Here is a 13,088-nt window from a genome sequence, read left to right as displayed (position 1 = left end):
ATAAAATATCTGCAAGATGTGATGAAAGATGCCCTACCTATATAGCTGCTGCAGAAACTGAGGCTTATCTGGCAAATTACAGAACATTAAAAATCAGAGCTAACACACTTTGAGCCCAATCAGCAATACAAAGACTGATAGCTACACATACATCCAAAAACACCTGTACATGCTCCACTAGCCCTGGAAGCTAATGCTGAGGAGTTGAAAGAGAGCTCAGAGCAGCATTAAAAGAAAAAAATTAAAAAGTGTGAGCAGGAGTTCCTCTATTTTGTGGCCTGATTTAAGGCTGCCACTTTCCAGCTGGATAGAAACTGTTCTGCTCTCATCCTTCTCACTGTTTGGAAACAGAGACCCAGAGCCAAGATCTGATCTCATTCCTACTGGTAGCCCCACATAAGCTACAGTCATTACTCTAAACTCACACTGGTGCATCCATGCGAGAATCTACCCTGCATTATTGCATGTATTGCAGTATGAAGGATGATGCTGTAAATATTGAAATGCCAGTTGCCACACAGATTTTTTCCCATTCTTAATACAGGCTTACAAGTATGGCCTTCCCTCACTTCTGATTTTGTCTATCCTACCACCACCTTCCAGCTGGCCAACGTCACTTCTCTTCCTTCAACTGGATGGCTCTTTCCTACCTTCTGTTGCCCTTATCATTGGCAATGGGCACCTCTTCTTTCCAACCAGCTTTCTGATGCTGGCTGAAAGCAAACTGGACCTTCTCCAAGCCTAGGGAAGCAATGCTGGTGGCTCTGTACACATCAGTGCTCACAGCTGCCTAATGGTGTGCCATTCACAGGTCCAAGCCTGGTACATGTGGCCATCAGCAATAGGGTGGGAGCCAAGGATTCATCCCAGTGAGCAGTGTAACTGGGACTCAAGGAGAATTTAAACAGCTTGAATATCAGTAGGCAGCACAGGAAAAGATGGAAGCTAGAGGGGAAAACTGCACTTACCCTGCAAAAAAGTGCTGAGCCTTTAATGAGACATTTATTGCAAATAGTCATCAGCCAACTAGTTAAAAACCATCCTCAAGAAGTGCCTTTCATGCTGGTGAATGAAACCGGTGGAAGAGTTTTTGCGTAATTCAAAGATGTCAGTGCATGGTAGTCCCTGTCACAGCAGAACTGGTACAACATTATCCTGTGAAGGGCACCTGATGAAAAGGAAAGAAAGGGTTGCAGAAAACTAGATAAAGAGAGAGGGGAGATGGAAGAATAGGGAAGAGCCAAAAGGTAGAGAAGGAGCTGTCACAGGGGTGAAGGAGACATGTACATGGTTACTGAAAGAGGGAAAGGAAGGAAAAGAAGCAGTGCTGCAAGAATGGAACTGGAGAGAAAAAATGAAATTAACTACAGTGGGAGGATAGGAACGGAAAGGTGTGGGAAGCTCCAGGGGAAAAGACTAGATAACAGAGGAAGACTGAGGTGGAGAAGAATGAGCACAGGGTGAAGGACTAACTGACCTTTAAAGGCCCATTTGGATGTTATTTTTCAGGTAGATAAGGATGTAGGTAGATGTAGGTAAGAGCTGTGTGAGGACATGGATGTGGACAGCACTGTGAGAAAAGCCGGAATGCAGTGAGAGTAGAGAGTCTTGTGGGTAAGGCACTAGGTTCAACCAGGAGGCTTGAGTTCGGGCCCCTGGCTTCACCAAAGGCCACGCTTAACAGTGCTGGAAAGGAGGCAATGCTGTTCACCTTCATAGAAGTTTTGCTTCATTTTCCTCAGTGCTCTGCTGTTTTCCACTCTCATCACTGTGGGAAATTCCTGCCATTGACTTCTATTTGTTTTCAGCATTTATCTGCAATAGGAAAGGAAAACTGTCTCGAGGAAACCCTTCTCCTTAGGTTGTCCCTTTTGCCTTATGAAGCTGTCAACTCTCCAAGGCAGGCTGAACACCTCACAGTATCCCTGCACAGCAATGGACGCAATCCCTACATGTCATTGTGATGCACATACTGAGAGTGAGTTTTGATAACAGCAGCCAAACAAGCTTGCTTTCAAACTTCAGTATTGTCAGAGGACAGGTCTGTCAAATGAGATACTGATTTCGTTTACACTGGTAAAAATGTGTAGTAACTCTACTAAATTTACAAGGTCAATAACTCTACCATATTTAACACTTCCAGTTACAGGGTAAATGGAAGACTGGAATCTAGGTTGGCTTCTTGTATGTATATAGACTGGGTAACGAATGATTTTTTACTACTAGGTTTCTGAGAGGCAGAAAATGAAAAGCTGGGTATGTTGACCTGCTACACAGCTGTGGCTATAGCTGCTTTCTGAAGTTTTTGTGCCACAAGATTAAAAAAAAAAAAAAGAAAGAAGAGGTGGTTTTCTTTAAATACTGACTCTTACTGAGCTGATCAGAAGCTTTCTGGGTGCTACAGCATATTAGAAAAGCCATGAAGAAGATGGATAGTTTTTAGAGACAGTCATTTGGTTTGAGTGGAATCTGGACACGCAGATCAATTCACTGCACTGCCACAACAGCAAATGCTCAGGGCCATAAAACACACTACAGATCAGGAAACCATCAAAGTGAGGGATAAAATTAATCACTAGTCTTCCACTGTCTTGCACTCACTGCAATTCAGAAGTCCTTTTTCTGTCCTTCCATGTTTCAGCTGAAAGACATTGAAATCTGTGAAACTGCTCCACTCTGAAATGTCCTCATTCCTGTACCACTTGGACTTCAGGTGTTTCCAATTCTCTACCCTTTTAGAGATGTTTGACAAAATGAAGTTAGTTGCACATATTTCATGTTCTCAAAGGGCAGCATGATCCCAGTTTTACACAACACTAAGGGAAGACTCCAGGTAATAAAGACATAGTGTGCTATGCAGGGCAAGTTCACAACAGAGATGGAGACAGGGCACAAACTCCACAGGAACCCCAGTCAAGCCTGGGGCTTTCCCATTTTTAAAGTCCATCCTTCCTATCTCTCTGTCCTGCTATTATTAGTCTGCCTGTGACAGTCTGTCTGTGCAGCCAGGCAAGCCTCTCTGAGCAACGTACAGACACTCACACATTCTCCCCAAATGCTGCTTTTTGGCAGCTGCCCATAGACCAAGCGGCGCAAGGCTCTGTAGTCAAGAGATGGAGTCTCTTCTGAAGTCCTGTGAGCTATTCCTGTCTGATTATGACACTACCAAGAGACTTGACCATTTGAAGTATGATGAAGTGTGGTGGATGCTGAAGGAGCCAAAAGTTGTGGATCACTGAGACTCATTTTGAAAAGTTTTATTTTTAAATCCCACCTCAGCCTTTGCCTCAGGAACATGTGGAAGTCTCCCAGCAGAGTCATGTTCAAATCAGTGTGAGTTTCTGCCTAGTGGCACGGCTGAAATCCTCAGGGCATGGGCTTTGGTTTGCTCCGAAGTGGAAAACCCAAACCACCTTCCATGAAACTCATAGCTAAAATGCAAAGCTAACAGGAGAAGGTGTTGGGATCAGGTAGAGGTGCAGCTGGAAGAACTCTCTCTTCCAGTAAGCTAGCAGCTCTCCTGGGAGCAGGGGAGGGGGGGCTGGCCAGCAGCATCTGTCTCCGCTCTTTGTAAGAGAGGATGGAATAGCTTGTTAGGCTCTGGTTACTGTGGGACATAGCTGAAGCTTGACCGGGTTTATGAGCCAAGCCCCGGTCTTATGAATTCAATAGAAAAACTTATGTGGACCTCAGTGGGACCTGGGTTTGGCCTAACATGCTTTATTTAGAGTCTTGAGTGAGGGAAACATTATTCTTTAGATTACAGTTGAAGGATTCTTGGGTTTCAGCTTAAGTCTTATGGTGGCAGTGTATCGCACACTCATATTTCATTCTTTTTCTTTAATAAATCACTTTTCTCCTGTACTTAGCCTCTGACCAAAACCTGTCTGCTTGAACTGCAATAAACCTGGCTGGTCAGGGATATCTTTGCTGAAAGCAATCTGCTCCAGCCACACCATGCCTGCACTGGCTGACCCCCAGGCTGCCACATCCCCCCAACCCTGATCCCTCTTGCTCCAGCTACCTGGTGGGGAGCAGAGGCTTTGGGAATGAAAGGAGACAGAGACTGTAAATACAGTTTCTGCAGCCATACTTCTGAGGCACGGGGATTTGCTGGAGCTGGAGCCAGAATGAGCGAGCTGTGCTCGAGTCTATCAGATTTGTGAAGTACAGATGTGATAATTCCACTGCAACCACAAAAGAATTTACAACAGGAAGTGTTGCAGCTGTTGCTTATTAGCATTAGTACAAATTATGCGAAGCAAATTGTTAGCAGTCGTGTTTCCATAATATTTAACTCATGGCAGTGAATAAAAGTGATTCTTTTTCAAGCAAAATTTTAGATTTCCAAGGGAATCGATTTCCAATTGTCCATGAAAGGAGCATGGGTTGGAGAACAGCATGCAACTACTTCAAGGCATCAGAGGCAGTGTGTGCAGCTACTTGCCCACCTTTTCTGGTAAAGGTGTGTGAATTTGGGACTGTAATTCTTGGTGAGAGAAGAAAAATCCCTATAGCTCCTTATGACCCAGTTGCCAGCGGCAGGGCGTAATGGTGTGTGGGTGTTGTGTTTTAACTCTACCTCAGCCAAAAGTCAGCACATTCTGCCCCATTAGGGAGCTGCTGCAGTAAAGTTCTGCACACAGAACTGCTTGGAAAGGGAAGGAGAATCTTGCTGACCTGCCATTTCCCTGAATTTTTACCCTCAATGTGCTTGTTATGACTTACTTCCCTAGCAACCCCAAGCCTGTTGATGTGGAAGCAGCCTGCGCCAGCAGAGCAGTCCCATAACACAAGCTCAAGAAGGTGGATTTGGAGACAAAATCCACACTGCAACAGACAGAACGTGCAATTGACTGAAGGTGCAGTCTGAAACGCTGGGGTGCAACCTGCATACGTCTGACAGGAAAATCCCCCAGAACAAATCCCTGGGCACGACACCTCTCCCCAGCCAAACCAGTTTCAAACCAGGGGAGCAGCTGGTTTTGGTCCTTCATAGCTGCTGCCTTGCTGGATCAGCCAGCAGCAGGCAGTCCTTTTGGGCACCTTCTCTGTCTCCCACCTTGCTGCTTTGGGGAGAAGCAAGCAACTGGCCCTGTGGAGGCTGTATTTAGGAGGGGGGAAGGGACTGAAAAGTATTTAGTTTTAATTAATAAAAAAGGGGCATTTAATTCTTGCCTGCCTTTCTGGTGCTGAGGGAGGATCAGTTGTATCTGGGCAGATGTCTGACCCTGGAGATGCTTCTCTGTGGGGTGAGCTGAGGGGTCATTCACAGGTTACTCGAAGGACCTGGGGGATCTCCCTCATAATGTCTTTTTTTCAAACAGAAGTGACTCAGGTGAAAAGAGAGAGTAGGGAGGCAAATAAAGAAGGCACTAACTAATTAACTGAGGGGGTTGGGTGTGTTTTGGGGAAGTAAGAGCTGACAGATTCCCCCCTGAGCTTGCGCAGCCCCCAAACAGTGCAGCCAGAGATGGGGGTTGATGCATCCCATGGGCAGGAATGAACCCAGGGGTGGCTGTGCCAGGGCGAGAGGAATGGCCGTCCAGAGCTGCTGCAGTCAGGAGCAGGCTTTGGAGGATGGTGTGTTCTCCTGCTGCTGAGCCAACAGAGGCATTCTTTCCAGACAAAAACTTTATCAGTCATTTTCTTGTTGTTTTACTAATTATTGCTAGTTTTACTAATAATGCTCCATTTAATCTCTCACAGCCATCCGTTCCTTACGAAGGAAGGAAGTGTAGCTCATGAAGACTGCTGACAACCTATAGAAATTCAGCCATCAGTTTGAGGGCAATAACAGCCCAGAGTGATGCTTTACATGCCGGTCCCAAGGGTGCCTGCCTGCATTAATCACACTGAGAGAAGCTGCTAATGCTGCAGAGGCTGCTGCACTCCTCAGCCTGCCAAGCAAGACAGCAGGCTCAGAGAGGTGGAGGCATTCCCAGAGGCATTTCTTGAAATGCAATTAGGTCTGGCTGGGGAAGGAGGCATTTGCTGGTGTGAGAGAAGAGGCTGTGACGGCAGGTGGATGGGAAGGCAGCGTGACTGGACTGTGTTGGCAGCTGAGGCTGAGCTGGTCAGCCACGTGAGATCCAAGAAGATGGTCTGCCAGGGAGCACTGGCTCTGTGCTCCCAATACCCTGTAACCACCACTCAAGCAAGGGAAGAGCAGTCCCCAAATCCTTGGACTTTGATTGCTTGCTTTAAAAAAAAAAATGAAAGTCCACAAAGAATTGAAACTGCCTGGAGCAACCAAAGTGCCTTTTGATCCAACTACGAGTGCTTAGAAGTAGAAAAGAGGCACATGTGTTGCTTTTAAAGGTATCTCACATACACCCACCTGTTGGGAACTGTTAAAAAATACAACCGGGTTGGCTACAGTCTGAAGGGAGAGCTGTGAAAGGAATAGCAAGCGAAGTAATTTGTAGAGGCGCAGTCTAAAGCAGCAGCCAACGGAGAAGCAGCTGACATGCATATCCCGGTTCTTTTGTGCCTGTTCTGAGGAAATGGCCTGACACCCTCAGCAGAGCAGAGCTGCTTAACTACCTTCACTGACAAGTACTGAAAGATAAAAATTAGGTACAAGTTCTGTATTACAGCTATCACAATAATGTTAGTCTCCTAATTGCCTCTCGAGCGAAACAAAACAAAACAAAACAACACCATGCAATGAGGAATTTTTGTCATAAGCATTACTTACACATAGAATGAATCCACTAACTGCCTCTCCTGTGAGAAACAGAACATTAAATATCATGGCCTGGACAGTCCTGATATACGTACAAGTGTGATATCAAATGAGATGGCACCACTGACTGTGTACATCAGATACACACATGAACACTGTTTCAGCATGTTAAACCATGTGTACAACATCATTACCACCATGGAGCCTCTTCATACTGTGTTGGTATGGTCAGCCCCCTTGGCTGTAACATCCGGAGTAGGGGCAGGGAGTGGAAGGAAGGGGTGAGACACAGAACAGAATGGGAAGGATTCTTGCTTAGGAAAGTCTAGTTCTGGGTTGTGGTTTTTTTCCTCCCCACTCTCAGAACAAAATGTGAAGCTACAGATCCTCCAGGAAAATTCAATAAAATGCAAAAATATTCTTGGAACAAAAATGTTCCACTTCCAAAATGTCAAAATGATGTTTTGACACTACTGAAAGCTGTAGTTTCAGTTAAATAGAATTTAATGTTAGAAAGCGACATGCTTTTATGAAGAGTTTTGATTTTGACAAAGTGGGATTTTCCAGCATTGAAGCCATCTGATAAAGTCTAACCAGCTCTGATTACTGATACATTACAGCAAGGTGGGATTTTAAGTGAAGGAATTAAAATCCCATTTTGAAAAAGGAAGAGAGGTTAACTAAGTTTGTAATTATGAGGAGAAAAAAAGATTGTTTGAGGACTCTTTGAAGGTGATATTACTAATACAGCAAGATTTTTACATATTTTGGGAATGTAAGAGTGAAAAACGAACTGTACAAATTTGCTGTTGATGGAAAGTCACCTCTGCCTCAACCATATATCTGACTGAAGAGATTTCCATTCTTTATACCACAAAGTGATGTGGATGGGTGTTGTGTTACAAGCATTGGTACGTTTAGGGTTCCCTATATTACGTCACTCAATTACATATATGACTTTTCATTTAATACAGTTGTTCAGCTATTCCTATTTAGGGTGTTTCAGCATGCAGACAGGATTTGCTGAAAGCTGGTCAGTCCTGTAAAGATCCAATCCTCCAATTTTATGACGAGTTTTCTAAATTAGGAGAGTAGTCCCCAGGAGTTTCGTGAAAGTCTTGTAGGATATGGTTTCTCCTATTTCTAAGGATTTCCAGGAGTAGGCCCTTGAATGGGCATTTTTTGTAGGAGTTCTAGTCTAGCAACATGCATCAAGTTGAATTTTATTTCATGAGGTATTTTTGGTAACATTCTTTTCTACATAAACAGGGTTGAACAATCTTGCATATTATCAGGACCCTGCTTCTCAATTCAGTTGAGCTAACTAGCTCTAAAATTACCTGCATGACTTACAAACACTTGCTACCTCTCCTTCTCATGCACTAAGGGTTTGAACTATATGGATGTGTCACTTCATAGTCATCCTTTGTGGATGAAAACAAGGACATACCCATTCCACAGATTACTTCCTCAGCCTGAGACCTGTTTTTTCCCTCTCAGTTTCAATAAGCACCTTTTAGATTTGTGTAAGAGGCAGAAGAGAATTTTTAATTCCCTTGAGACAGAAAGTCCAGCACATCTGTCTGTGTAGTGAAAGCCACAGAGCAACCAGGAACCAACCCTACAGCATCTGTCCTGGGCCTGACCACCATTGCAAAGTGCAGAGATGTGCCCAGGTCCTTGCGAGGAACGATCCCGCCCGGCTTCCTCGTTTTTTAAAGAGAAAACAAAAACAAACCCAGAAATTCAGATTTTTCTTGGAGTGCCACAAAGTGTACGCCAGACTGAGGCAGCTCAGGGAAGGGAGCTGACAGCTGTGCGTGCCAGACACCGTGGGAGCCATCCACCCCCTCTTTGGTGTGACGGGAAACATCCTGTCAGAAACACTCTCTGCATTTGGGCTTTTCTTGAATTAATTATCTGTAAACGGTGATGGGCGCATCCTGCTGGGAGCCTGTGATTCCTTGGCGGCATTTATGACCGTGTTCGATAGGAGAGTCACGACGGTCAAAGCTCATCAGATGGAAAGCACCGCAGCATCAGAGCCCCAGCGACAAGTCTGCTTGGGCTGCTCCCTCTAGCGGGAAAAACTACTTTAGCGGGGGGAAAAACCTCCCCCTCCCTCCCTTTTTTCTTTTTTTCTTTTTTTTCTTTTCTTTGTTCCTTTTGTTGTTGTTGTTGTTGTTTGTTTTGGTTTTTTTTTTGTTTGTTTGTTTAAGTGAATAATTCAAGTTTTCCGGATAGTGCAAGACACGGGGAAGTTCCTATCAGACAAAGGTGACCAAACGCTGCACCTTTCCAGCCCCTGAGCATGGAGAGTGGAGCTGGTGCCCAGGCAATGCAGGTCAGCGATTACTCCTCCGAGGCGGACCCGTGGCAAGTGAGGGACTCTTGGTTTGTCTTCTAGCAGTCCTCAGCATATGCTATAGCTGTGTTTGGTTTTGATTTCCCACTTCTGATTACAAAAATAGGACTTACTATAATAATAATAATAATATTAATGATACAAAATAATTATTGTAATTATATACTTTTTGGCAAATTATTAACACAAAGCAGCCCAAAAGATCCCATTGGATTAAAAAAAGGTGACAATGCACAAATGTTAAAAAAGACAAAGTCTTTGATAAAAAAGAAGGAAAAGCAATCTGCAAATGAATGCATTTCTGTAAGGCAACATGTTACCTTTAGTCTTCCATCTAGATTTAGCTCACATTCTGTCGTTCAAGAAATTGTTAGAACTTGGCTTGCTTGAGCTTATCAATGTGGTAACACAGTTTCAGTGCCGGTCCCAATTTCAGCCCCAGGTATTTCATGATCATGTCACTTTTCAGCAGTAACAAAGCATTGCCATCAATTTCCTGGTTTCAAAGGAGAGGAAGAGAATCAGAATGTGCTAACCCCCCTTTAAGTGCTGTGTCCTGACACATTAAACAAGGTGAATTAGAAACAGCATGTCATTTAGGGTAGAGCTACCTGAAATGTCATGCATTCTGAAATTTCATTTAGAAAATTGAAATCTGAGGTGTGATAGAAGGAAGCTGCAAAGGAAGGTTTAATTAAATACTACTTTTTATTCTTCAAGGAACTATAAGATTAGTCTAGGTTTTCAATTTATTTTGCAATTAAAAGTGGAATTTTTAAAAAATCAGTGTTGCTCTAAGCACAATTCTGAGAAAAGCCAGTCAGCCTTGAGAGAAAGGTATGATGGAGACAGCGAAGGATGTAGCCACATTAAACTGCTAATAGAACACCTCTGGATCTCAGTTTGAGCTTTATCCCCAGCTATCCACCTGTTTCACATATCTAGTGAAACATACATATCCAGTACACTTATATCCCATGATGCGAGTATATGGTATATGGGTGTGTGTCTATATATATATGTATATGTGTGTATATATATATATGGTGTTTTTTCTCAAATTGAAGACAGTAGTAACTTGCTTATTTAATTGCATTTATTAATAAAATTTGCTCAATTTTAATTTGACCCTCATGTAAGTGGAAAAAATTGCCACCAAGCTCAGCTGTTTATCTCAGAACTGTTGGCTTGAAAACCTTTTGAAATTACAAAGTGCTACAGTGAAAGCAGCCTGAGCCCACAAAGAGACTCTGCTATGGGCAGTAGAACACAGAAGCTTTCAGCTATACTGTTCTGCCTTAGACCCAAAGATTATCTGTTTTTTCCTGACTGTATTAGTGGATCTGCCAAAAAATACTACCCATCCCCACAGTTTCCAGCACATTTACACACTTGGACTGTCAGAGCTAAAATATCACAAGCAGTATGTATATGTGGATATACAAACACAGATACACACACCCCAATGCTGTCTGTATTGTGTTCTATGGTTTTGATGGTCAGATCTTTCCACAGTGATCCATTGCCTACTTATTAAGCAATGCCATGGATCCTAATTTGCCCTGATCATTATTATTCCATTCACTAGGTGATTTATCTGATGAGCAGTTAAGGTCACTTTCTGATTAACTCAATCAATTAATGCTCTTCAATTTGCAACCCCCACTCTGTCCATAATAGAAACTCCCTTCACCTCCTCTCTGCTCTCCTTGCCATTATTTTAAGGAAGCTAAGGTAAAGTAAGAATAAGTGTTATGCATAATTACTATTTGCATAAGAAATAAAATAAGAACTCCTTTAAATGTGGTGTCATAAAAAAAGCCACAGTCAAGGGTCAGGTGTGGAGGCAGCTGTTTCTAAATGTTGAGTTCAGCATTTTATTATTTCCATTATTATTACTGTGTAGGGGTCAAAACTAAACTCCATGACAATAGTATGCCAGAGGGAGCATTCATATCCAATTAAATATCCCATATTAGCCATTTCCCTGGGCAGATTCTTGGCTTGACTTCTTTACAGTATTACTGTGTCAGGCCTTTTAAAAATAATTTTAAAAAGACTTTGATAACATAGTTCCCACATCTGCAATAGCCCCAGCAGAAGATCTTGAACCAGGTCTGGAACTGGTAACATTCAGTGCCATCAGTGTCACTTTTCCTCTCCTCCATCTCTCTTCCCCCAGTCTTTCTGCCAAGTCTTTCCTGCTGATAAGAGTCTGCATGAGCTCTCACACAGTGCTGCTACAAGGTCCCTGGCCAGGGCAATGGCTCCTCTCCGTAAGACCAAAAGCTCTATCAGCGATGGGCTCAGCTGGAATAGCTTGGCACACAGATGTGCTGAGGGAGAAGGGAACAGCCGAGGGGAGCTAGTAGGAAGTTTCTCAGTCTTTGGTGGACACTCTCAAGAGCTACATGTGACAGAGCTCCTCGGGTGTCTTGGCAAGAAGCAAAGCTTCTGCTCCTGGTAGGAAGAGCAGACAGAGCCAGAGCATCCTGCATTGCCTGTTGGGGCAGTGAAGGATGTGTGCTGTATGCTGGAAGAGCTGGTTCTGAGGGCTGAGGTCAATGCCCAAATGGCCTGACAGAGCAGTAGGAAAGCACACTGCCCCATTCAGGATACATCCTCCAGCTGTTTTCTTCCTGCTGGTCCCAACAGCCTCTCTCTCCCAGCTCAGATGAGCCGATTGCCAACGCAACTATTTCGGGCGATAGCTGGGCCTTGTCAATGACAGTAAGTGCTTCTAAGTAAATTATGCACCTGCTTCACAGAAAGATTGAACACACAGGAAGATATGGCTGAGGTTAATGGACTAATCACTTGTCTCTCACCCCTGGGGTCTTTGTGCTAATCCAGATGAGGTCTGAAGGCTGAAAAATTGCAGGGACATATATAACTCAAAGGTGTAATTGAATTGAGTTGTGTGGCAATCATACCCAGGTTCTCACACCTATGGCGTATTTTACCAGGAAGCCAATGATAAGTAGAGCCCATGGGTGCTGGGTGTGCAACAAAGGATGACAGGGACAGTCTTTAGTGGCAATTTAGCTTGATCTCTTCGGTCGCAGAGCAGCTGCAGTATCGTGGCATTCTCCAGTGCAGCTGGCCCATGACTGCCTGGAGTGCACCCCTGCCCTGCTGCTACATAAAATACTTTACTACAGATGGAAACTAGACAAAATTAGTGCTTTTGCACTCTCCATATTTACAAGACAAACTTTAAAAGTTGGGTTTTTTTTCCTTTGGGATATACCTGTATGCCTCAGACCATGTCAATTCTTGCTCCCTTGCATGAAGATTTTCTCTTGATGCACAGCCCCTTCTGATATTCTCAGAAACTCATTCTATAGCAAGTTCCTTCAAATCTGAAGGTGGCTCGTTTCTCTGCCTGGTTGCCACATGACCAATATAGGCCATGCTTTCATTATCAGCTGATAAGGCAGAAGGCAGGAAAAGTAGGCCAGCACCTGACCTGTACTTGCAGATTTGGCCCTACACCGCTGTGCCTGCTGTTGTTCTCATCCCACAGAGTGGTCTATAGATGGCAGATGGCCTCAATTCCTTCCTAGCGTGAGCAGACACCAAGGCCTGTGTTCATCTTCATTTTCAGCTGCTCCTCACCCACCTCCTCTCCTGCATCTGGAAACCCTGGGTGCAGAGAGTAGCTGAAAGTCCATTTACCTCCCTCAGCTCTCGTCTGCAGCCCCACAGCCCCACTTGTCTCTGCTGGCATTGGGGCAAGGAGTGATCAAGCCCACCTGTTGTCTCTGCAGCGCTGGGGGTGCTGATCAGGACTCAGGGCTGGGGAGCAATTCTCATTTAGACCTAGGTCCAGGCACTTACATGAAAGTTATGACCTCCAGCTGAACACAAACAAGTCACTTTCAGGCTAAAATCCATTTTTCATAGCCAGACTGAATTGATTAAGGAGAGAAGAAGAAGGCCAAAAATGCTAATAGATACATTGGTGTCAACTCCATACACACCAGCAGAACAGAAAACTCCAGATCAGACAAGTTTACTGTCTTGCCATTTACT

General features: G+C 44.0%; 1 protein-coding gene across 1 annotated transcript in view; it reads right to left on the bottom strand.

Annotated features, from left to right (window-relative positions):
* Positions 1 to 9,423: 9,423 nt before the first annotated feature.
* SCML4 (Scm polycomb group protein like 4) overlaps positions 9,424 to 13,088 on the bottom strand; it is a gene marked incomplete at both ends in the record, with an annotated part of 44,236 nt that continues 40,571 nt past the window's right edge. Inside the window, one exon of the mRNA XM_082302779.1 lies at positions 9,424 to 9,549. Coding sequence (XP_082158905.1) covers positions 9,424 to 9,549 — 126 coding nt within the window. The remainder of the gene's footprint in view (positions 9,550 to 13,088) is intronic.

This window comes from Coloeus monedula (assembly GCF_965178545.1).
Source record: "Coloeus monedula genome assembly, chromosome: 2".
NCBI classification, from domain to species: domain Eukaryota; kingdom Metazoa; phylum Chordata; class Aves; order Passeriformes; family Corvidae; genus Coloeus; species Coloeus monedula.
This window is presented reverse-complemented; position numbering and strand designations above follow the sequence as displayed.